The sequence below is a fragment of the Symphalangus syndactylus genome, chromosome 8 (assembly GCF_028878055.3).
Source record: "Symphalangus syndactylus isolate Jambi chromosome 8, NHGRI_mSymSyn1-v2.1_pri, whole genome shotgun sequence".
Taxonomy (NCBI): Eukaryota; Metazoa; Chordata; class Mammalia; order Primates; family Hylobatidae; genus Symphalangus; species Symphalangus syndactylus.
This window is the reverse complement of record NC_072430.2, coordinates 50172268-50198939: the sequence shown is the minus strand read 5'-3', so window position 1 is coordinate 50198939 and position 26672 is coordinate 50172268. Positions and strand designations below refer to the sequence as shown.

General features: G+C 35.9%; 1 protein-coding gene across 18 annotated transcripts in view; it reads left to right on the top strand.

Moving 5' to 3' along the window:
• The window catches only part of GPHN (gephyrin), a 722880-nt gene that overhangs the window by 436095 nt on the left and 260113 nt on the right, over positions 1–26672 (top strand). For 9 of the 18 annotated variants that reach the window (XM_055291351.2, XM_063644411.1, XM_063644406.1 and 6 more), the window contains 3 exons: positions 7534–7600; positions 15071–15343; positions 16602–16700. In XM_055291351.2, coding sequence (XP_055147326.1) covers positions 7534–7600; positions 15071–15343; positions 16602–16700 — 439 coding nt within the window. The remainder of the gene's footprint in view (positions 1–7533; positions 7601–15070; positions 15344–16601; positions 16701–26672) is intronic. The other 9 variants (XM_063644412.1, XM_055291356.2, XM_055291353.2 and 6 more) reach the window with 1 other exon arrangement.

The following is a 26672-nucleotide window of genomic DNA, read 5'->3' as shown; positions in this document are numbered from 1 at the left end:
TATATACACACACACAGGTTAGTTTACACATGTATTCCTTTGCTTTGTCAGCAGGGAGGGTCTAAAATAAATGACATATCAAAATGAAATGATATAATTAATGCTGAAATCTTAGTTTTTATACCATTTGGCAATAAAAGGAACCTGGGTTCCTTGGAGAAATGGCTGATTCTGGGACCAAGGCAGGAAATATACAAGATGAGCCTGGTATATCTCGTAGTGCTTAAAAGTAAGGAAGCGCTCAAGAAAACAAACTACAACAAAACACACATTGGCGGGTATATATTAAAGGGGCATAGGAGTCAATTGACATCTCCCAATGACCAAAGATGTAAAAATGTGAGCAACAAAATAAGCAATAAGCAGTATCTTATTATAATCCAAAGTATAAAATAAACAAATAAACATCCATGACTCCATGCTTATACAAGTAACTTTTTGCATAAATTAATTCATGAGGGAGAAGAGACAAATGTCCTGTGCATAAGATTTCCCAATAATTTATATAGATGTTCCACCCTCAAGGAAGGGGCACATAACTCCTCACTTCTTAGGCATGGGCTACATACAGTGACTTCCTTCCAAAGAGTACAGAACTGGGGGCAGGTTGGGGAAGAGTAACTTTGCTGTGGGGAGCACCTGACAAATACCTCAGCTAAGAGATCAAGATCAGTATCAACATTCATTAGTCAGATTGATAGCATATACCTGTGATATGATGTAATAAAAATGGCTCTATACCTCTATAGTCTTCTTCCAAAAATCCCATAACCCTAATCTTATCATCAGAAAATATCAGACAGACACCAGAAGTGGGCATTCTGCAAAAAAAAACTGACCAGCACTTACCAAAGCTATCAAGGTCATGAAAAACAAGGAAAGCCTGAGCAAACATTTCTCAATTCGTGTTATGAGTCTGGGATAATCTTATTACAAAACTAGAAAATGGTAGTAGAAAAAAGGGAAAATGTAGGTATTCATTGTGAACATGGATGTGAAAACTTCAAAAATAAGATACTAACATATCAAATCTAAAAGTATATTTTTAAAAGATACATCAGGATAAAGATGGATTTATTTCAAGGACACAAAGATGGTTAACTGATTAACATGAATCACCACATTAACAGATTAAGGGAGAAAAGTCATAGGACCTTCTCAATTGATGCAGAAAAAGCATTTGATAAAATTCCAAACCTGTTTGTGAATAACGACTCTTAGCAAGCAATGATTAGAAGGTAACTTCCTTAATTTGACAAAGCAAATATAGTTAATAATTAGATATTGTCAGTATTCTCTTTAAAGTTAGGAATAAGACAGAGTCCAAGTATACTTCTGTCCAATATTGTACAAAGTAAAAAAAATAAATGATACAAGCATTGAAAAGGACAAGTAATCTCCCATGATTACTACATGGGAATTATTAAAAAATTAGTAGTCTTTTGGAAGTAATGGAAGAGTTCATCAAGTTTGTTGGATAGAAGATCAGGATACATCAGTTGCTGTCCTATAAACCCAAGGTGTATTTTTTAAAGGGACCAAATTTCATATTTACTGTTTATTTCATGATGTAGAGATTGTAACTATAGCACAGTTTCTGAGCATTCTTCATTTCATCAAAATGGATTTAATAAATGTCTAACTGGTGAAGATACTGTATTAGGTGCTATACAATAGGTTCTATACAGAATCGACCCTCTAGAAGTTTATAATTTTGGGGCACCCTGCACTAACAGATGGAAATACACTAACTGCAGAACAGAAATAATAAGCCAATACATATATGAACAATAAAATGTTTAGATTTAAGTTTAAAATACAAATAAAGAGACAACTTTATCTCAACCTTTTCATTATGAAAAATTTCAAACATATACCAAACTGAAAGAATTTTACAGTGAATACTTAAGATTCTACTATTAACATTTTATTGTAGTTGCTTTATATCTGTCATCTATTCGGCCAAAAGAAATTAAAAAAGAAAAACACTGACAACATCTAGCATTGTCAGGAGAGGCAGCAACAGTGTGTTGATGGGAATGTAAATTGGTACAAACACTATGGAAAATTACTTTTATACAGTAAAACTGCACATCTGCTTATTCCTGTGACTCATAAAATCTGCTTCTAGCTATTTACCCTAGAACATTAGCTTTCAAATGTTTTTGACCATAAGCCACAGTAAGGAATGTACTTAACATTGTAATTCAGTACCCACACACATATGTATATATATGTCTCTATGTATGTGGGTATGCATATATGCATATATATGTACATAAACAATATGCACACACATACATATACAAAAGGCACAAACTTTTCTGAGTCGATATTTATCCTAACTGCCAGGAAAGCGTTCTGATATTTTCTGTTCTGTTCTTTTTTAAAAAATGCTAGTTATGGCAACCGAAGTCAGTTTACTGCCCTATTAATTGGTCATGACCTACAATTTGAAGAACACTGTCCTAGAGAAAGCTGTGCACATATGTAATATTGTACAGCATTGAAAATGAACTATAGCTATGCATATCAGCATGGAGGAGTCTCACAAACACAATGTTGAGTGAGAAAACCAAGTTGTATAAGAATATACACAGTATGATTTCATTTGTATATAAATTTCAAAAGCATGCTAAAATGAAAATATATTTAGATAAATATATGTGGAAAAGTTTTTTTTTAAGTGAATGACTTATATAAGCACCACATGGATGAACCTTGAAAACATGTTAAGTAAAAGAAGCAAGTCACAAAAGGTGACATATTATATGTTTCCCTTTGTATGAAATGTCTAGAATAGGCAAATCTGTATGGACAGAACATAGCTTAGTGAATGCCTAGGGCTGGGAGTTGCAAGAAAATGTGAAGTGACTGCTAATGGGTATGGGATTTTTTTGTGGAGGATGGTGAAAATGTTCTAAAATTGATTACCGGGATGATTGTACAACTCTGAGAATATACTTTAAAAACTATTGAATTGTATCTTTTAAATGGGTAAGTTGTATGGCATATGAATTTTATACTGATAGAGCTGTTTTACAAAACAGTAAGAGAATGTTTTAAAATTCAGGATAATAGTTATTTGGAGAAGGGACTTGAGATCGGGCAAGGCACACAGTACTCTTTGAAGGTATCAGTGATAGTCTGTTTCTTCACCTAGGTAGTAGGCACATCAGTGGGATTTTTATTGTTATTGTCTGTTTTATACACATGTCATACCTTGCTGTGTATTTAATATTTAACAGAAATTTTAAGAGAAGCAATATTTTTCATATTCTTCTATTCTCATGCCTGTTGTGATCAAGTTTAACATAGAATATTGAACTTCTAGTGTAAATCTAGATTACGACCAGTTTTCATCCAAATATGTCCTGTTTTTAAAAATTACTCTTTTTGTATTAAAATTTCAAAAAAAATAGAATAAAAAGATAACTATCCCATTATATAGTCTGTGGGTTAGAATATTCTTAACTATAACCTGTTCGCTTTTCTTCATCACCTTTGCAACCACCCTAATTCACCTGCTACATTTTTCGACATTCTCTTAACTGTATTCCTTGCTTCCTGTCTTGCACCTTTCCAAACAATTTTCTACTTTGCAGCCAGAAATATCTTTTGAAAATACAGATATTAGTATGTTATTTCTCTGCTCAAAATTTTTTAGCAAAATCTCACTCTCCACTGTAGATAAAGTCTGTGGATAAAGACTGAATTCTTTAAGATTACTTTCCAGGGCCTATATAATTTGTCACTGCTGCTTTTTGCATCAGCATCCACCCACACTTGTTGTTTTTACCACACATATCAGGTTCTATTGTTAGCTTGTGAGTACTTTGTACATGCCCTTTTCTCTGCCTTGAATGTTCTTCCTTCTCTCTTTACCTCTTTAACACCTACCAGTTCTTCAGGCAGAAGCTTAGATTTTTTTCCTTCCTTATAGAAGCCTTCTCTTAACTACCCCTACCCTTCCTTACCTAAGACTAAAATGCCCTTCCTATTGTTCCCAAAGGATTTTTGCTTAATATACTTTTACATTTATTTAAAATATATTTTATATTTTATATACATAAACAAAAACAATGCACTATGTAACATGCTGAGTTACATGAGAGAAAATAAACCAAGAATGAGTCAACTCGTATTTAGTGTTTTTTTGTTATCAGACTTTCTTTTCTTTATATCTTCTGTCATCCCCTTTCAGTTCATCTTAGACTATTATTCCTGAAATAGTGCTTGGTAATATTAGTAATAGCAGAATCCATGAATCGTTCCCAATGCCTTAAGAATACATTCTAGCTCTCTACAGTGAATTCATGACTTCTACTCTCTTTATTCTAATGTACTTTTTAAGGAAAGATGGACCAAATATTTATTTAATGCCTATTATGTACTAGATTATACTTTACCTTATATTTCAAAGATTATGTTAACCCTTTTAACAACTCAGATTATGGAAACTAAGGATTAAAGAAGTTTAGTAATGAAGACAGGATTACACTAATAGTAAATAGTAGTACCAAAATTCAAGCACAGTTTATCACAGCAGTTCTCAAACTTTTCCATGGATGAGAGTCAACTAGAGAACTTGTTAAGATACAGATTACTGGACCCCACCCTCATAGTTTTTTATCCAATATATCAGCAACAGAGAGGAAGGGATAAGGGTGGTATGGGAAATTTTGCCTTTCCAACAAATTCCTATATGATGTATATGTTTCTGGTCCAGAGACCACAAATTGAAAAATACTAATCCGTCAGACAGCAACATCTTTCCACTGGTCCTTCTTACCTCACATTACTCCTCTATAAGTAAGCAAGTGGATGCTTGCTGGTGAGAGACAATATACTCAAAATGCACTTGGTGCTTTTTTTAACTCTATACTTTTGCATTATTTTTATTTTTCCCTCCTCCTAAACTGCCCTTCTTTTTGGTTTTTGTTTTGTTTTCTTTTTTTGAGACGAAGTCTCACTCCTGTCACTCAGGCTGGAGTGCAATGGCACAATCTCTGCTCATTGCAACCTCCGCCTCCCGGATTCCAGCAATTCTTCTGCCTCAGCCTCCTGAGTAGCTAGGATTACAGGCATCTGCTACCACACCCGGCTAATTTTTTGTATTTTTAGTAGAAACAGGGTTTCACCATATTGGCCAGGCTGATCTTAAACTCCTGACCTCGTGATCCTCCCACCTTGGCTTCCCGAAGTGTTGGGATTACAGGCGTGAGCCACCACACTGGCTACTTTTTTTTTAACCTATGGTACTTTATACCAATTTGTATTACTACTTACTATCTTGTGTTATAGTTGTTTATATGCTTTAATGTTCTACATTTTACAATTATAAACTTCTTAAGCATTTGGGTTGCATTTATTCCATAATACTTAGTATAGATCTTTAGCTGTTTGATAAATATTGGAATATGCTAAAACTTTGGTGCTTATAGTTTTTAAATTATTGAATGATATAATGTTTGTAAAAATACTTTATTAATCCTAAAGCATTATATAGAGGAGGAGTACTTTCTTCTTGCAGTGACTCTGCACATTCTATAGATGAAAAAGTATATCTTAAAATTAATTTTTAAACACTTCAAAGAGATCAGGGAAATGAGAAAGAATAAATAAATCTCTGATCTAATGTTTTGGCAAAATAAAAAGTAAAAAAAAATTGATGGGAAATAACAAATGTAATCTCCTGGCTATATAGCAAAACCTTTAATTATATCACCTATGCATACATACACACACACAGAAAAATAGTGGTCTAGATATAATTGTTGGTTATGTTAGCACTGCTACTAAGGTGTCAACCTAGAGCAAGTGAAGTATTATTGGAGACATAAAAAGCCTGGATTTGATTACCAAAAATTGGAATAAAAAGAATTAACTAAGTTTTAACTTGCCACTAACCTTCTAATGGAGGAAGTTACAACCTTCTTGGAGAATAAAATCCAACACATTTCATAATATGTGACAAAATTGTTAACAGTGATGTCAGTAAGGATAAGTTCATGGACATTAATAAACACAAGATGGAATGAACTTACTGTATAAAATTACAAAGATCCCAGAGCTATGTATTAATCAAATTCTTTGTACTCCAAATTATTTTTCCATATTTTGTAGGTAACTATATTTGTCTTTCCTTCATAGAAATGTTGGGAGGATAATATGCAGCAATTGTTATGGTAATATTTCTAGTTTTTAGAAGGAAAGGTGCTACGAACTTCTGGATGTAGCTACATGAAAATAGAGAACTTAATATTGATTATATTCCAATCATATTACTGGTGATATTATAATCAATTAGCTATCATATTGACAAAAAGCTAAAATGTAGCATTTTAGTTTGGAAAGAAAAACAAAATTCCTAAGTAAAGAGGAACATATTAAGAACTATATAATTACCCAGTGCCATTTTGTCACTAAAGTACTTTATCCAATTCTGACTGCCAGAACTAAAACAGATTTTGAAGAAATATCATTAAGATTAAAGGTCACAAAATAGCCTTAAAGTTTTTAATGAAACAATGAATAGTTTTTCTGGTAAGAAGAAGGCCAGCAGGTGATTCAGTAAACATTTTCGGATATATGGAAAGTTGTAAATAAATGGCAATCTTCTCTTTCAGATTGTAAATAGGACAAGAAGAAAAAGTAATAAAATATAGGACAGTTTTAGGTTATTTCAGAGAATAAGAGTGGTTAAAGAAAAACTCAATCAAGACATTTGGGGAAGAGTATTCTTACATTACTTTAAAAATACTGTAAAAATTTAAAAATAGCATAATCTCTTTGTTTTCAAATGATGAAAATGAGATAATGTTACCAGATCAAAGTAACACAACCAGTCAATGACAGCGTAATTCCAGCTCTCATATGAAAGTCTAGGCCTTTGATCCTTGACTCCAGTCTTCCACTGCTTTTCCATTTTTTATGTTTCTTAACCAGTTAGTTTAAATGTGGCCTGGAAATTGACAATTATCTCTGAAAGACATTTCTAGCTTAAAATGCCTGCGATTATCAGTGGGTCTATTAATGAATGAGCTCTTCAACCCCTTCCCTTCTGCCATTCACTTGTGAAAAACTTTGTTTTACTTTAAAACTTACAGACTTCCTGAGAAGCAAGAGCTCAAATCTAAATCTTAAGTGCTTTTTGTGTTAGACTTTTGAACATAAATATCACTAGGCATTTTTAATGCACTATCTCAAACTCTTAAACAATTGTATAATATATGAAGAAGCTGAAGTTAGACAAAATAGGTCATTAGACTTGGTCAGATTGCTTAAAAGTAGGTAAATTATTCTGATTCCACATTCAGTACATTTTTTCCAATTTGCCATACTAACCATAATGTAAAAACTTCAACCAGAATGCCTAATTTGTATAGCCAGCAGTGAATGTCTTAAGATAACACTTTTATTCCTAAAACAGTTGTTCACATGTAAAGTAAAATGATTGTTCTTTGTTGTTAGTGTATTTAAACCGGGCATTCATTGCAATTTAGTGTTCATCTACTTTCTCTTTTCTTTCAGGCCTGTATGTGGAATCAGAGGGAAAACGCTCATAATTAACCTGCCAGGTAGCAAGAAAGGATCTCAGGTAAATCACCTGGACATATTAATGGTTTAGTGTAAGAGCTTTTGACCAGCCGTGAAAGTTAGCCAGCCAAAAAGTTGGAGCACTCCACAAGACTGCCCTCACGTCTGATACCAATTGCAGGATTCCCAAAGTCACTCTTGGGTTCAGTAATTCAATGGAAAGACATAGAACTCACTAAAAACTGTTACACTTACAGTTATGGTTTATTATGGGGAAAGGATACAGATTAAAATCAGCCAAGAGAAGAAGTGCATAAGACAACGTCCAGGAATACTACCAAACACAGAGCTTCCTTTGTCCTCTCCCTATAGAGTCATGAATGCTTTACTCTCCTGGCATTTGTGTATGATAATATACTTGTAATATTTCCAATCAGAGAAGCTCACCTGAGTTTTTGATGTCCAGAGGTTTTTTTTGTTTGTTTGTTTTTTTGTTGTTTTTTTTTTTGTTTGTTTTTTGCAGTTCATTATATTTTGCCCATGTGAATGACCTTTAGTCTTTAGCACTTCCCAGAGATTGGATTGATAGCATTAGTCTCCAGTACGTTCCAGAACTGACACCATGTGGCCAAAAGTCCCCATCATAAGTCATATTCTTAGAGTGTATGGTGGCCAAAGCCATCACGTAAACAAAGACACTGCTGTCACACATGACATTCTGAGGACCTAGAGATCTCCTGCAACTAGTTAAAGGCAACTACTTTTACCCTCAGACTCTCTTTAAGTACTGTTAATTCTTTGCTGTACAAGCTACCCCCTGGCCTTTGGCCAAGGCTTTTTTTATTGTATAGCAACACAGTCATGTTTGTCTGGGCATCTATATTTACTATATGTTTATGTGACAGACACAGCAGTAGTATCAGTGTGAATATGCCTAAGATTTGGCCAAGGCAGTGTAGGGTATGGATAGATGTAGAGAAATAGCTAATCCATCCACTAAAGCCATTACATACATTTTCATAATTTTGTATTAAGTTACTAAATTATCACCTTAATCTACCACTATTGATATGTTTGTACAGAACTATATATCATAGAAATTAGCTGATGGTTACCTAAGTGCAGTTCTTCCTCAGGCCAGTCATTTTCTATTGACATTATATCCTGAGGAGGCTTTAACTGAATTTCCCAATACACTTAGCCATAACCTAAAAAATAAAAGTCAAAAGATACTGGCACATTCTTAGAGTCCTTCTCAGACATTAATAGACCAGAATGTCTCCCAGAATGATGCTACTCAGGTTTGCAGGCTTGTTGGATTCCAAAAATAGGAGTGGTCTCAGCAACATACGACTTCACTCTTTCAAGCATCTGTTACAGTTAAGCTAAGAAACAACGTCATCTCTTGTTCTGAACCTCTTTGGAGATACCAATGCAGTATTATTTCCCTTACTGCATAACCTATCCATTCATTCCTTTACCCTCAGCCACCATTCTTCCTTCTCTCTATTTATACCCAAACTTTTCCACCTTTTAAAGAGTTGTAAGATTTGGCCACTGTGCTGATTCAGATTGCAGTCGGTAATACTAGTTTAGCAAGTTCCTCCTGCACAGTCTATTCCTATTCATTTAGAGTAGTATTGTATCCCCTACCTTCATTTTAGCTAGCATAGATAACAATAACTGAGAGATTGTGTGTTTAGCTTCTTTCTTTATATTTTGCATCTCCGTATGCATCCAGTGAGATAACTTTTTGGGAATTATCTCCATTAATTAATCACAGTACAGAAGCAATTCCATGCTGTGGTTGACACTGTCTTCACTCAGGGATCAAAGGTTCATCATCCCACACCCTCTCTTCACTTCCTAAGCCATGTATTTCAGTGAGTCAGGGTCTTTCTAGAAAATCTTTTTTTTTTTTTTTTTTTTTGAGACGTAGTCTCGCTCTGTCGCCCAGGCTGGAGTGCAGTGGCGCAATCTCGGCTCACTGCAAGCTCCACCTCCCGGGTTCACGCCATTCTCCTGCCTCAGCCTCTCCAAGTAGCTGGGACTACAGGCGCCCGCCACCACGCCTGGCTAATTTTTTGTATTTTTAGTAGAGACGGGGTTTCACCATGGTCTCGATCTCCTGAACTCATGATCCGCCCGCCTCGGCCTCCCAAAGTGCTGGGATTACAAGCGTGAGCCACCGCGCCCGGCCTAGAAAATCTTATTTTTGACACCAACTGTAAGGAGTTTTAGCCAACTGCAAAAAATAGCCACCTACAAATGTGGAGTACTCCACAAAATCGCTCTCATTTCTGACCCTAATTGCAAATTCAGGAGATCCTAAAATGACCTTCAGGTTTAATAATATACTAGCATTCATGGAACTCACAGAAAGCTGTTATAATCGTGATTATTGTTCATTGCAAGGAAAGAATACGGATTAAAGTCAGCTAAGGGAGAAAGTGCATAGGGCAGAGTCTAACAGAAGTAACAAATGAGGAACTTCTGTTGTCCTCTCTCTTTGGAGACATGGACATGTCACCCTTCTGGCATCAGTCTGTGATACCACACATGGAGTAATGCCAGCTGGGGATGTTCAACTGAGCCTTTGGTATCCAGAGCTTTTATTGAGACTCAAACACTTACTGCCAGTGTGGCTGACCTGTAATCTTTAATCCTAAAGTAGAAAGAAGCAACTGGGGGCCTTCCATGTAGAAAGTGGGATCAGAAGGCCAAGAAAGGGAGTATGAATATATATTCAAGTCACTTAGGAACTTTTATGCAGGTGCAGAAAAACTTTTGTCAAAGTGGCCACAAGATTATTTAATAGACAGATGAATGAAACTCCATGTTTACTGCTAGACACCAAAGCTTTGTGTGAAATCTTGAATTAATGGGGAGAGAGGGAGGGTAGCCTATACCTGTCTGTTCTTTTCCTGATCCCTTTCCCTCATTCCTGAACTGCAGTCTAACATTGTTAGACTGTCTCTGGTGCCCAAAGTCCATAGGCAACGAAGACATTCCTATTAGGCATGAAATTTCAAGGACCTGGAGATCACTCCCAGAAGCTGAGTGTAAAGACCAGACCTCTCCTCGGTCAAGGTTAAATTCTTCACTACACAATCTTAAAAGAGTAAACTGATTGAGCCATACAAAGATAGGTCAAAAGATTAGACATCTTTCCCGATATTATGTAACCCTCCAAAAATTAAGATTTTTTTTTTTTTACATCTTAGATTTTAAGCTATTACTTCAAATGTGAAAGAGAAAGACCTCCACCTCTTCTGCAGGTATATCTGGCCTTATATTCTGGTTTTTAGGTCCTTACCTATTCTCTTTTGGTGATACATTATAGATAATAGTGAGCACCTCAGCAGCAGATTATATTAACTTTATGCAGTGCTCTTTACAAGCTTATTTTATATTTTGCTTGCTGTACAATGTTACCTAGCTATACTTTATGATGGTAGTTAGAACTTTAGCTCTCTGGACAAAATAATCTGGTTCTCACATGGGTTGTTAATTCTACTGCCCTGCTCTAACTAAAAATATGAAACCTCTTTCTTGCCTTTTTTTAAACAACTTCAGTACCAATAAATCTTTATTCATTATATTTTCCCAAGAAAAGGAGAAGCGATAGGAAAAGAGTCAGCATGTATGTTAAAAAAAATGATTAGGGCCGGGCGCGGTGGCTCACGCCTGTAATCCCAGCACTTTGGGAGGCTGAGGCGGGCAGATCACGAGGTCAGGAGATCGAGACCATCCTGGCTAACACGGTGAAACCCCGTTTCTACTAAAAAATACAAAAAAAAAAAAAAATAGCTGGGCGTGGTGGTGGGTGCCTGTAGTCCCAGCTACTAGGGAGGCTGGGGCAGGAGAATGGCGTGAACCCGGGAGGTAGAGCTTGCAGTGAACCAAAATTGTGCCACTGCACTCCAGCGCGACAGAGCGAGACTCCGTCTCAAAAAAAAAAAAAAAAAAATGATTAGAAGATGGGAAAAGAAGTAGACAGTACAGCAAAATCAACCATCAAATAAATATACCCCAGTGGTGGGGTCACCGAAGCCCAAAGGGGCTCAATCTGCAGTTCAAGAATGAGGGGTCGGGATTAGGAAAATAACAGACAGGTACAGGCTACTCTCCCTCCCCATAAATTCAAGATTTCACACAAAGGTTTGGTGTCTAGCAGTAAACATAGAGTTTCATTTGTCTGTCGCCTATTTAAACAATCTTGTGGCCACTTTAATGTAAGTTTCTTGCACCTGTGTAAAAGTTCCTGAGTGCCTTGGATATAAATATTCATATTCCTTTACTTAGCCTCCTGAGCCCACTTTCTGCATGGAAGGCCCCCAATTGCTTCTCTCTACTTTTGGATTAAAGATTAAGTAGATTTGGCCAGGCGCTAGGGCTCATGTCTGTAATCCCAGCACTTTGGGAGGCTGAGGCGGGCCGATCACAAGGTCAGGAGTTCAAGACCAGCCTAGCCGAGATGGTGAAACCCCATCTCTACTAAAAATAAAAAAAAATTAGCCAGGCATGGTGGCAGGCACCTGTAATCCCAGCTACTCAGGACGCTGAGGCAGAGAATTGCTTGAACCCAGGAGGCAGAGGTTGCAGTGAGACAAGATGGCGCCATTGCACTCCAGCCTGGGAGACAGAGTGAGACTCCGTCTCAAAAAAAAAAAAAGGTTAAGTAGATTTGACCCATCCAAAATACAGCAGTGTCTTAAGTGTTTGGCATGAATCACATCAAGAAATGGTCTTGATTCAGGAGGTTGGGAACAAGGGATGGAGGGCTCCTAGTTTCTTCAGGATTTTTGCATAAATCATTTAAGAGTTGTAGAAATAACCCAAGAATTAAATGTGTATGTGTGTGAGTATGTAGGTTTTCTCTTGGGGAGGAAGGGATGGAAAAGAGGGTAGTATACAAGTTTTTAGAATGTATTTATTTATTTATTTTTAGAGACAGAGTCTCACTGTGTCACCCTGGCTGGAATGCAGTTACACGATCATAACTCGCTGCAGCCTCAAACTCTTGGGCTTCTTTCCTATCTTTCGTGTCTTTCTCATAATGCTTCTTTAAACTACCAAGTTGTATATAGAAATTCTATTTTTTTAAAAATGCAGTGCATGCCTTTTTTTTTTTTTTTTAGAGAATCTGATTCTGACCATCCATGCCTGTCCTCAATCTTATTTTTTTTTTATTTTTCCGTAAGTTATTGGGGTACAGGTGGTATTTGCTTACGTGAGTAAGTTCTTTAGTGGTGATTTGTGAGATCCTGGTGCACCCATCACTGAGAGGTATACACTGCACCATATTTGTTGTCTTATCCCTCACCCCCTGCACTCTTTCCCATAAGTCCCCAAAGTTCATTGTGTCATTCCTATGCCTTTGCATCCTCATAGCTTAGCTCCCACATATCAGTGAAAACATACAATGTTTGGTTTTCCATTTCTGAGTTACTTCACTTAGAATAATAGTCTGTAATCTCATTCAGGTCATTGCAAATGGTGTTAATTCATTCCTTTTTATGGCTGAGTAATATACCATCATATATATATATATAGAAGTCATTCTTCAAAAAAGACACTTGCACACACATGTTCATAGCAGCACAATTCACAATTGCAAAACCATAGAACCAACCCAAATGCCCATCAATCAATAAGTGGATAAAGAAACTATTTTATTTTTATATATATAATTTATTATATATATTTGTTTATATAAATATATATTTTATATAATATATATTTATATATTTATATGTAATAAAAAATATATTTTATATGTTTATATATTTTATATATATTTATATAATATATATTTATTTGTATTTTTATATATATATATATATATAAATAAAATAGTTTATCCACTCATTGATTGATGGGCATTTGGGTTGGTTCCACGATTTTGCAATTGTGAATTATGCTGCTATGAACATGTGTGTGCAAGTGTCTTTTTTGAATAATGACTTCTTTTCCTCTGGGTAGATACCCAGTAGTGGGATTGCTGGATCAAATGGTAGTTCTACTTTTAGTTCTTTAAGGAATCTCCACAGTTTTCCATAGTGGTTTCACTAGTTTACATTCCCACCAGCAGTGTAGAAGTGTTCCCTGTTTACCGCATCCACGCCAACATCTACTGTTTTTTGATTATTTGATTATGGCCATTCTTGCAGGAGTAAGGTGGTATTGCATTACAGTTTTGATTTTCATTTCCCTGATCACTAGTGGTGTTGAACATTTTTTCATATGTTTTTTGGCCATTTGTATATCTTATTTTGAGAATTGTCTGTTCATGTCATTAGCCCGCTTTTTGATGAGATTTTTTTTTTTTTTCTTACTGATTTGTTTGAGTTCATTGTAGATTCTGGATATTAGTCCTTTGTCAGATGTGTAGATTGTGAAGATTACAAAATGCTGCTGAAAGAAATCATAGATGACACAAACAAATGTAAACACATCCCATGCTCATGGATTAGCCAAATCAATATTGTGAAAATGACCATACTGCCAAATGCAATTTTCAAATTCTATGCCATTCCCATCAAAATACCACCATCATTCTTCACAGAGTTAGGAAAAACAATTCTGAAATTCATATGGCACCAAAAAAGAGCCCGCATAGCCAAAGCAAGACTAAGCAAAAAAAACAAATCTGGAGTCATCACATTACCTGATTTCAAACTACACTATAAGGCCATAGTCACCAAAACAGCGTGGTACTGGTATAAAAATAGGCACATAGATCAATGGAACAGAATGGAGAACCTAGAAATAAAATAAAAAACTTAGAGCCAACTGATCTTCGACAAAGCAAACAAAAACATGAAGTAGGGAAAGGATACCCTTTTCAACAAATGGCGCTGGAATAATTGGCTAGCCCTATGTAGGAGAATGAAACTTGATTCTCAACTCTCACCTTATACAAAAATCAACTCAAGATAGATTAAGGACTTAAACCTAAGACCTGAAACTATATAAAAATTATAGAAGATAACATTGGAAAAACCCTTCTAGACATTGGCTTAAACAAGGATTTCATGACCAAAAACCCAAAAGCAATTGCAATAAAAACAAAGATAAATAGCTGGGACCTAATTTAAACTAAGGAGCTTTTGCATAGCAAAAGGAATAGTCAGCAGAGTATATGCTTTTTTTTGTCACTGTATTTTTATTACATCACAATAATTAGGAGTAGTACAGTTCATGACAAAAATATTACAAATTTTAGATCATTTCACAGCACATACTCCTATAAACATTTAAAAGTTAATTTTAATTAAAAGAGTGGTCATTTTTAATGTTTGATATGACCAACATTGTAGCACTGTAGTTCCTTAGCTTATGGAGAATACTGTAATATATGTTATGCTTACTTCATGGCATATTGCTAAGACAATGTTTTACATATGATTCATTCTGAGATTGATGGAGGAAAATGCAGAGCCAAAATCATGAAACAATTTGATTGCCACCATCTTATATAATTACAAAAGTGCTTCATCTTAATTTTTTTTCTTTCTCTTGCATACAGGAATGCTTTCAATTCATACTGCCAGCTCTACCTCATGCCATTGACCTTTTACGTGATGCCATTGTAAAAGTAAAGGAGGTGCATGATGAACTTGAAGATTTGCCTTCCCCACCACCCCCTCTTTCCCCTCCTCCTACTACCAGCCCCCATAAACAGACAGAAGACAAAGGGGTTCAATGTGAAGAAGAGGAAGAAGAGAAGAAAGACAGTGGTGTTGCTTCAACAGAAGATAGTTCCTCATCACATATAACTGCAGCAGCCATTGCTGCCAAGGTAAGCCTGATGAGAGCTACTCAGAGGCCTAAAGGACCCACAGGTAAATGTACTGGTTTCATCTGTTTTCCATCCCATCCCTCCCTACATTTAATACTTCTTCAGAGAACCCTAAAAAAATAACTGGGATGTCCATGACACTCCACTACTATGTTTCCTTCTTGATATAGATTCCTTGAAGGCACTGAAGTTAATTCTGAGTTCTGAGGCATTACTGATGAGCTGTAGCCTATTGAAGTAATAGCTACAATGATAAACAATGTGACATTTTAGAACTCTTTGGAGATGTCACTTTTGTGGACATATTAAATATATAATGTTTATATATTCAAAATATCAAAACTTCACAAATTCTTGAACAGCAAACTGAAGGTAAAAGACCTTAGATGATTCAAGAAATGAGTTGGGAAAGATTAATAAAGATTTTTAAAGGGACAAAGCTTTTCAGCAATTGTTGAATTTTTCTTAACTAATAACTTATTCAAACATTGCTTGACACAAATTACCCTAGTGGTAAAGTTAGGAAATTGATATATTTGCATTTTTACTTTAATAAAGTAAGAAATATTATTAGGACAATATCAAAGTATTACAAATTCTCTTTGGGCAACTCCATGGGTAAATATACTACCATGAGTTACTTGAGTAAATTTAACTGTCTTAAAGTTACAGAACATGGTTTATTCTCCATACCTACTTAAGTCCACCTAGTATGCCTTAATATCTTCAGAAAGTAGCATACCAATTCTGGAAATTATGATTTTTCATTAAGAGCATAAAGATTGAAAATTTAATTGCTATATGAAGTAATTCTCAGATTTTATGGCTTATCCAGTTATTTTGGCTATGAGCATTGTGAGGTTTTTTTTTAATAATATATAGATTAGAATCATCGAGAAATCCTTTTGAAGTGTCCATTCAGTGATCCAGTAAGTGCTTAAGGCTAGCAAGTATTTAAGTTTTGTGTGATATTTTTTTTTTATGAAACCAATTGGTTGAATAGGTGCATTTTTAAATCATTATATGTTCTTTTTCCTTTACTCTGAATTAAAAGAGTAAGAAGTGCCATAAATTTCAATCTTAGGAGAGAAGCTTATGGCATTTAAAATCTAAGCTGATTCTGTCATTCTACATTTGGAAAATGTTAGCATTTCATTTTTCCATTTGTTTTTACCTTTTTTCCTTTTTAGTCATTTTGCTTGTATAGTTTCATGTTTTCCTGTCACTATATTCATAGTTGTTATGTGTTGTGCATTAGAAGCATCCATTCTACACCAGTCCTGCTGTTGTCATGGCACACGGTGAACAGCCCATCCCTGGTCTCATCAATTATTCCCATCATTCAACAGATGAACGGGTAAGACAAGAGGCTTTTGCATTAATGGTTTTCCAAATATGTATTCTACTTCCTCTCCTTGGAGATAAGCTGTAACATATGGAAGATGTGTTGTTTTATTCTGATGGATTTTCAGCATTGCTTTCTTGTGAAAGTGTAAGTGCCATTGAGTATATCCATCAAGGAATTTAATAGAGTTTCTCCTGTGAATAAAGTACTCTGCTATCATTAAGATTCTGTCATTTGTGACAATGAACTTTTATCAAATGACTTGCAAGAAAGTCATTGCTCAGAAGTTATTTTTGTCTTACCAATTTCATCAGATATCTTTAAATAAATTGCCTGGCTTAAAATTACCTCTTAAGAGAATCACTTTGAGTCTTAAAATCTAGACAGATTGGTCAAGCAAATAGTTGATTTGTATTAACCTTCCTGTTTTTTCTCATGATTTTGCATCTCATTTTTTTTTCATTCATTGAGCTCTCATTACAACCATTGCAGAGTTGAATTTTGATATAAATTCTGTGACTCCTCATCATAAGTAAACTTTTTAGGTGCATATTTGTTTATTCAGTCAGTGGCTGAATGATAGCTTGCAAAAAAAATGCCAGGTTGTAAAAGATTAAACTGATACATAAAAATCATTAAACAGTGATAATTAGACATTGGATGAAAAAAAAACTGATTTAAGTCCCTAATATGGATATAAAATGAGAGGGGCAGAGAAGAAAAACAAATAATAAAGTGAAATTTGGTTTTAAATACTTAGGAAGCAAAACACCCAAAATTTGGAGAGAAAAAAACCAACAACTTAGCATCCATAGTCTCTTTAGAAGATACTACCAAATGAAGACTTTTTAAAAATTTAATTTTGTGGGCTACATAGTAGTGGATGTATTTATGGGGCATGTGAGACATTTTGATACAGGCATACAATGGGTAATAATCACATCAGGGTAAATGGGTATCCGTCACTTCAAGCATTCATCATTTCTTTGTGTTACAGACATTCCAATTGTATTCCCTAATTTATTCTAAAATGTACAGCAAATTATTGCTGATTGTAATCACCCTGTTGTGCTATCTAGATCTTATCCATTGTATCTGACTATATTTTGGGGTACCCATTAACCATCCCCATTTCCCACTCCCCCTCCCCACCCTCTCCACCCTCTGGTAACCATCATTCTACCATCTTTATCTCCGTGAGTTCAATTGTTTTAATTTTTGGCTCCCACAAATAGGTGAGAACATGCAAAGTTTGTCTTTCTGTGCCTGGCTTATTTCATTTAACAGTGTCCTCCAGTTCCATCCATGTTGTTGCAAATGACAGGATCTCATTCTTTTTTATAGCTGATCAGTACTCCATTGTATATATGTACCACATTTTCTTTATTCATCTGCTGATGGACACTCAGGCTGATAATGCTGCAATACACATGGAAGTGCAGATATCTCTTCAATATACTGATTTCCTTTCTTTTGGATATATACCTAGTAGAGGCATTGCTGGATCATATGTAGTTCTGTCTTTAGTTTTTTGAAGAACCTCCATACTATTCTGCATAGTGGCTATACCAATTTACATTCCCACCAATAGCAAACAAGTGTTCCCCTTTCTCCACATCCTCACCAGCATTCATTATTGCCTGTCTTTTGGATAAAAGCCGTATTAACTGGGAAGAGATGATATCTCATTATAGTTTTGATTGCATTTATCTGATGATCAGTAATGATGAGCACCTTTTCATATACTTGTTTACCATTTGTATGTCTTCCTTTGAGAAACATCTATTCAGATCTTTTACCCATTTTTAAATTGGATTGTTTTATGTTTTTTCCTGTAGGGTTGTTTATGTAGTCTGGTTATTAATCCCTTCTCAGATGCATAGTTTGCAAATATTTTCTCCCATTCCTTGGATTCTGTTCACTTTCTTGATTGTTTCCTTTGTTATGCGAAGCTTTTTAACTTGATATGATCCTATTTGTTTATTTTTTCATTGGTTGCCTGTGTTTGTTGGGTATTACTCAAGAAATCTTTGCCCAGTCCAATGTCCTGGAGAGTTTTCCCAATGTTTCCTTTTAGTGGTTTCATAGTTTCAGGTCTTAGATTTAAGTATGTAAGTCTTTAATCCATTTCGATTTGATTTTTATATATGGCAAGAGATAGGTGTCTAGTTTTAATCATCTGCATATGGATATCCAGTTTTCCCAGCACCGTTTATTGAAGAGACTGTCCTTTCCCCAATGTATGTTCTTGACCCCTTTGTCAAAATGAGCTCACTGTACATATATGGATTTGTTTCTAGGTTCTCTATTCTATTCCATTGGTCTGTGTGTCTGTTTTTATGCCAGTACCATGATATATTAGCTACTACAGCTCTGTAGTATAATTTGAAGTCAGGTAGCGTGACTCCTCCAGTTTTGTTTTTATTTTTGCTTAGAATAGCTGTGGTTATTCTGGGTCTTTTGTGGTTCCGTGTAAATGTTATGATTATTTTTTCTGTTTCTGTGAAAGTATTTTGATAGGGATTGCATTGAGTCCATAGATCGCTTTGGGAAGTGTGGACATTTTAACAATATTGATTCTTCCAATCCATGAATATGGAATGTCTTTCTTTTTTGTGTGTGTCCACTTCAGTTTCTTGCAAAAATGTTTTATACTTCATCATAGAAATCTTTTACTTCTTTGGTTAAATTTATTCCTATGTGTTTTCTTTGTAGCTATTGTAAATGGGATTACCTTCTTAATTTCTTTTTCATATTGTTCACTGTTGGCATATAGAAATGCTACTAATTGGCCAGGCATGGTGGCTCACGCATGTAATCCCAGCACTTTGGGAGGCTGAGGCGGTTGGATCACCTAAGGTCAAGAGTTTGAGACCAGCCTAACCAACAAGGTGAAACCCCGTCTCTACTAAAAATACAAAAATTAGCCTGGTGTGGTGGCAGGCCCCTGTAGTCCCAGCTACTCAGGAGGCTGAGACAGGAGAATTGCTTGAACCTGGGAGGCGGAGGTTGCAGTGAGCTAAGATCATGCCACTGAACTTCAGCCTGGGTGATGGAGCAAGACTCCATCTCAAAAAAAAAAAGATATGCTACTAATTTTTGTATTTTGATTTTGTACCCTGCCACTTTAGTGAATTTGCTTATCAGTTTCAATGGTTTTTTGTTGGAGTCTTAGGTTTTTCCAAATACTGTATCATCTGCAAGCTAGGATAATTTGATCTCTTCCTTTCCAATTTGAGTGCTATTTATATCTTTCTCTTGTCTGACTGCTCTAGCTAGCACTTCCAACGCTATGTTGAATAACAGTGGTAAAAGTGAGCATCTTGTCATGTTCCAGATCTTAGAGGAAAGGCTTTCAGTTTTTCCCCATTCAGTATGATACTAGATGTGGGTCTGTTGCGTATAGCTTTTATTATGTTGAGGAACGTTCCTTCTATACCCAGTTTTTTTAGGGTTTTTATCATGAAGCAATTGAATTTCGTCAAATGCTTTTTCAGCATCAAGTGAAGTGATCATATGGTTTTTGTCATTCATTCTGTAGATATGATGTATCACATTGATTGATTTGCATATGTTGAACCATCCTTCCATCCCTGGGATGAATCCCACTTGGTCATGATGAATGATGTTTTTAATGTGTTTCTGAATTTGGTGTACTAGCATTTTGTTGAGGATTTTTACATCAATGTTAATCAGATATTGGCCTGTAGTTTTCTTTTTTTGATGTGTCTTTGTCTGGTTTTAGTATCAGGGTAATACTGACCTTGTAGAATGAGTATACAAGTATTCCTTCCTTCTCTATTTTTCAGAATAGTTTGAGTAGGATTGGTATCAGTTCTTCTTTAAATATTTTGTAGACTTCAGCAGTGAAGCTATTGGTTCTTTTCTTTGCTGGGAGACTTTATTATGGCTTCAGTCTCATTACTTATTGCTGTATTCAGGTTTTGGATTTCTTCATGGTTCAATCTTGGTAGGTTGTATGCATCTAGGAATTTATCCACTACTTCTAGGTTTTCCAACTTATTGGCATATAGTTGCTCATAGTAGTCTGTAATGATCCTTTGAATTTTTGTGATATAATTGTGATGTCTCCTTTTTCATCTCTGATTTTATTTATTTGGGTGTTCTCTGTTTTCTTCTTTGTCTGGCTAAAGGTTTGGCAATTTTGTTTATCTTTCTTAAAAAAACAATTTTTCATTTTGTTGATCTTTTGTACTGTTTTTTGTTTGTTTTCATTTATTGCTGCTCTGATCTTTATTTCTTTTCTTCTACTAATTTTGGGGCTTGATTTTTTCTAGCTTTTCTAGTTCTTTAACATGTGTCATTAGGTTATTTGTAGTTTTTCTACTTTTTTGATGTAGGTGCTTATTGGTATAAACTTTCCTCTTAGTACTGTTTTGCCTATCCCATAGGTTTTGGTGTTTTGTGTTTCCGTATTCATTTGCTTCAAGAAATTTTTAATTTGCTTCTTAATGTCTTAAGTGACCCACTGGTCATTCAGGAGCATATTGTTTAATTTCCATATGTTTGTATCATTTCCAAAGTTTTTTTTATTGATTTCTAGTTTTATTCTGTTGTGGATTAGATAAGATATATATGATTTCAGTTTTTTTGAAATTATAAAGACTCGTTTTGTGGCCTAACATATCGTCTGTCCTTGAGAATGATTCATGTGCTGAGGAGAAGAATGTGTATTCTGCAGCCATTGGATGAAATATTCCATAAGTATCTATTAGATCTATTTGATCTGTAATAGAGATTAAGTCCAAGGTTTCTTTTTTTTTTTTTTTTTTTTAAGATAGAGTCTTGCTTTGTTGCCCAAGCTAGAATACAGTGGGGCATTCTCGGCTCACTGCAACCTCTACCTCCAAGGTTCAAGCGATTCTCCTGCCTCAGCTTCCCAAGTAGCTGGGATTACAGGCACGTGCCACCATGCCCAGCTAATTTTTGTATATTTAGTAGAGACGGGGTTTCACCTTGTTGGCCAGGCTGGTCTCAAACTCCTGGACCTCAAGCGATCCACCTCCCAAAGTGCTGGAATTACAGGCCTGAGCCACCACGTCCAGCCTCAATGTTTCTTTATTAATTTTCTGTCTGGAGAATCTGTCCAATGTTTAAGGTGGGCTGTTTGAAGTCTCCAGCTATTGGTATGTTAGAGTCTGTCTCTCTCTTTAGTTCTAATAATATAATAATATTTGTTTTATATGTCTGGATGCTCTGGTGTTGGTTGCATATGTTTACAATTGTCATATCCTCTTGCTGAATTGATCCTTTTATCATTATAAAATGACCTTCCTTGTCTCTTTTTATAGTGTTTGTCTTAAAATCTATTTTTTCTGATATAAGTATAGCTATTGCTACTCTTTTTGGGTTTCCACTTGCGTGGAATATCTTTTTCCATCCCTTTATTCTCAGTCTGTGTGTGCTTTTTTTTTTTTTTGAGACGGAATCTCGCTCTTTCGCCCGGGCCGGACTGCAGTGGCACTCTCTCGGCTCACTGCAAGCTCCGCCTCCCGGGTTCACACCATTCTCCTGCCTCAGCATCCTGAGTAGCTGGTATTACAGGCGCCTGCCACCGTGCCCGGCTAATTTTTTGTATTTTTAGTAGAGACGGGGTTTCACCGTGTTAGCCAAGATGGTCTCGATCTCCTGACCTCATGATCCACCCGCCTCGGCCTCCCAAAGTCCTGGGATTACAGGCTTGAGCCACCACGCCCGGCCGTCTGTGTGTGTTTTCATAAGTGAAGTGTATTTCTTGTAACCAACAGATTGTTTAGGTCTTGTTTTCTAATCCATTCAGCCATTCTGTGTCTTTTGATTGGAGAGTTAAGTTCATTTACATTCAGTGTTATTATTGATAAGTAAGGACTTACTACTGCCATTTTATGATTTGTTTTGTTTTGTTTTTTTCTAGTTCTTTGTGGTCTTCTCTTCCTTCCTTCCTGTCTTTCTTTTTGTGAAAGTGATTTTCTGTGGTGGTATGTTTTAATTTCTTTCTTTATATTTTTTGTGGAACTATTGTTAGTTTTTTGGTTTGAGGTTACCATGAGCCTTGCAAATACTATCTTATAACCCATTATTTTAAACCAATGACAACTTAACTTTGATTGCTACGAGTTAAGAGCAAAGAGACAACTGATAAAAACTCTACACTTTAAATTCATCCCCCCAGCTTTAAATTTTTTATTTTTTCTATCTATATTTTATAATAGTATGTCTCAAAAAGTTGTAGGTTTTTTTTTTTTTTTTTTGAGACAGGGTCTCACTGTGTTGCCCAGGCTGAAGTGTAATGGTATAATCACGGCTCAGTGCAGCCTCGGCCTCTTGGGCTAAATCAATCCTCACGTTTCAGTCTCCCAAGTAGCTGGGACTACAGGCACGCAACACCATGACCAACTAATTTTTGTATTTTTTGTAAAGACAGGGTTTCACTATTTTGCCCAGGCTTGTCTCAAACTCCTGGGCTCAAGCGATCCACCCACCTTGCCCTGTCTAGGCGCTAGATCACAGGCATGAGCCACCATGCCTGTAGTTATTATTTTTTACATCATCTCTTAGTCGTCCTACTCAAGATATGAGATGAGTAATTTATACATCACACTTAACAGTGTTATAATATTCTGTGTTTGTCTGTGTATTTACTGTTTCCAGAGAGTTTGGGGCCTTCAGATGATTTCTTATTTCTCTTTAATACTATTTTCTTTCAGATTGAAAAACTCCCTTTAGCATTTCTTGTAAAATAGGTCTGGTGTTGATGAAACCCCTCAGCTTTTGTTTATCTGGGAAGGTCTTTATTTCTCCTTCATGTTTGAAGGATATTTTTGCAGGATATAATTTTGTAGGATAAAAGTTTTTTTCCTCCAGCAATTTAAAATTTGCCATGCCATTCTCTCCCAGCCTGTAAGGTTTCCACTGAGAAATCTGCCGCCAGACATATTGGAGCTCCTTTATATGTTATCTGTTATTTTTCTCTTGATGCTTTTAGGATCTTTTCTTTATCCTTGATCTTTGGGAGCTTGATTATTAAATGTCTTGAGGTGGCCTTCTATGGGTTAAATCTGCTTAGTGTTCTGTAGCCTTCGTGTACTTGAATATTGATGTCTTTCTCTATGTTTTGAAAGATCTTTGTTAATATCTCTTTGAATAACCTTTCTACCCTGATCTCTCTCTCTCTCTCTCTCTACCTTTTCTTTAAGGCCAATAACTCTTATTGCTCTTTGAGGCTATTTTCTAGATCCTATAGGCGTGCTTCATTATTTTTTATTCTTTTTTCTTTTGACTGTTCTGACTGTATTTTCAAATAGCCTGTCTTCAAGCTTACTAATTTTTTTCTGCTTAATTAGTTATGCTGTTGAAAGACTGGTATATTCTTCAATTTGTCAATTCAATTTTCAGCTCCAGAATTTCTACTTGATTGTTTTTAATTATTTCAGTCTCTTAGTTAAATTTATCTGATATGATTCTGAATTCATTCTCTGTTATCTTTCATTTTGTTGAGCTTCCTCAAAACAACTATTTCTAATTCTGTCTAAAAGGTCACATATCTCTGTCACTACACACTTGGTCACTGGTGCCTTATTTTAGTTCATTTAGCAAAGCCATGCTTTTGTGGATGGTCTTCATGCTTGTGGCTGTTCATCAGTATCTGAATATTTATTCTAATCTTTGAAGTCTGGGCTTGTTTGTACCCATTCTTCTTGGGAAGGCTTTCCAAATACTCAAAGGGAATTAAATGTTGTGATCTAAGTCTGGTCACTGAGGCCACATGTGCATTAGGGGGCACCCCGACTCTAGTAATGCTGTGACTCATAGAGGTAGTGCCGTGGTGGTCTTAAATAAGATCCAGGAGAATTCCCTAGATTACCAGGCAAAGTCTTGTTCTTTTCCCTTACTTTTCCTCAAACAAACTTAGTCTCCCTCTTCGTGCTGAACTGTCTGGAGTTGGGGAAGTGTTAATGCAAGCACTCTTGTGGCCACCAGCACTGGTACTGTGTTGGGTCACTCCTAAAACCAGCACAGTACTGGGTCTTGCCCAAGGCCTGTGGCAACTATTTTCTGGCTGCTGCTTGTGTTTACTGAAAGACCAAGGGATCTTTAGTCAGCAGGTGGGGAATCCTGCCAAGACCAGGCTTTTTTTTTTTTCAGTGCAGCAGGTCCCCTTCTGGCCCAAGGTGGGTTTAGAAATGCCATCCAAGAGCTAGGGCCTGGGATGGGAGGCTTTAGGAATCTTCTGGTGTTTATTTTACCAGGTTGCAAGACAAAGTCCTCTTTACTTTTCCTTCTCCTTTCCTCAAGCAGAAGTCTCTCCCTATGGCCATTATCACTCTAGGCTCATGGCAGCTACTGCTTGGCTGCCACCGATGTTTATTCAAGGCCCAGGGGCTTTTTAGTCAGCACTGGTGAGTCCTGCCAGGCCTGGATCTCTCCCTTCAGGACAGTGAATGCCTTTCTGGCCCAAGGCAAGTCTAGACATGCCCTCCAGGAGCTAAGGTTAAGATTAGTACATCAAAAATTATTTGAGTGACCCATTTTTCAGTTCTCCCAAGGATTGTACATAACTAATACTATTCTAGATGCATAGGAGATAAGTTAATTATTAGGGTTTAATTCTTTGGAGGAACTAGTTGAGAATGATTGTAAAACTGTTCTAACTGGATGTTCTCATATAGCATCAGCGAAGACTTTCTCATTGATTAACTATTTATTAGCTGGTATTTAACCGTCCTTTGTAAATAGTAATTGGTCTTTTGACAGATGTTCAGTTTTATAAGTAGACTCACATGTTTATGTTTCCTGTGACAAATGACAGTTAACAATATATCAAAGAGTATAATGTTGTTCTTCAGACTGGGCATCTAGCTATACAGTAGAATGAAAAGGAAGAAATAGGTAACAGAAAATAATGAAAAGAAAGGCCTTGATGCTTCTAAAGAAGTTATGTTAACTTTGAATGCTTCTCTAGCACTAACTTTATTAATGAGTCCCACTGATTCTGAATGACCTGGTGTGTTGTCAGTGTGTCAGAAGACCTCTATGTGAGAACAGTCATTTGGAATATCTATATATACTATTTGGCTTACTTTTACAAGTTTTACCTATGTAAAATTAATATTGAAAGGGAGCACCTGATTACCTATTAGAAAGAAAAATTACAATTTCCCTCAGCTGCTCACAATCTGCGGTATGTGAAGCAATGTGGAATAATGTTAAAATCTTGTACTTAGAGACGGAAAACCTGGATATAAGCCCTTACCTCACCACTTAATAATTCGGACAAGTTACTTAAAATTTAAGCTTCAGTTCTCATCTATAAAATGGAAATAATAATTATCCTGTATCTTACAACAGATTATTATTTTTAGTACAGGAGATGACATATATGAGGAAATTTTTATAACCTTGTAAATTAAGAATTAAATATTTGCAGAATTCTTTCAAGGTACCAAACACTGTGCTCACTGCTCAGAATACAAATATGAACAGGTTGTTCCAGCCCATAAAAAGTTCACAATCTAGGGCCTGGGTGCAGTTTCTCATGCCTGTAATACCAGCACTTTGGGAGGCTGAGGTGGGCAGATGTCTTGAACCCAGGAGTTTGAGACCAGCCCGGCAACATGGCAAAACCCCATCTCTACTGAAAAATACAAAAATTAGCCAGACGTTGTGGCACATGCCTGTAGTCCCAGCTACTTGGGAGGCTGAGGTGGAAGAATCACTTGGGCCCAGGAGGTCGAGGTTGCAGTGAGCTGTGATCGTACTACTGCAGGTGACAGAGTGAGACTCTGTCTCAAAAAAAAAAAAAAAAAAAAAAAAAGAGTTCACAGCCTAGCTGAAGAGTTGCTTTTTTAAATTACTTCTTTACCTTCCTAACTCAATTATCTACTTCTAGTAATCAAAAAAGTGAAACTTGGTCAATGTACTGACTGTCCAGTAGTTACTAATAAGCTCATTGCTACTTATTGCAAAACTAATCAGCTTGCTATT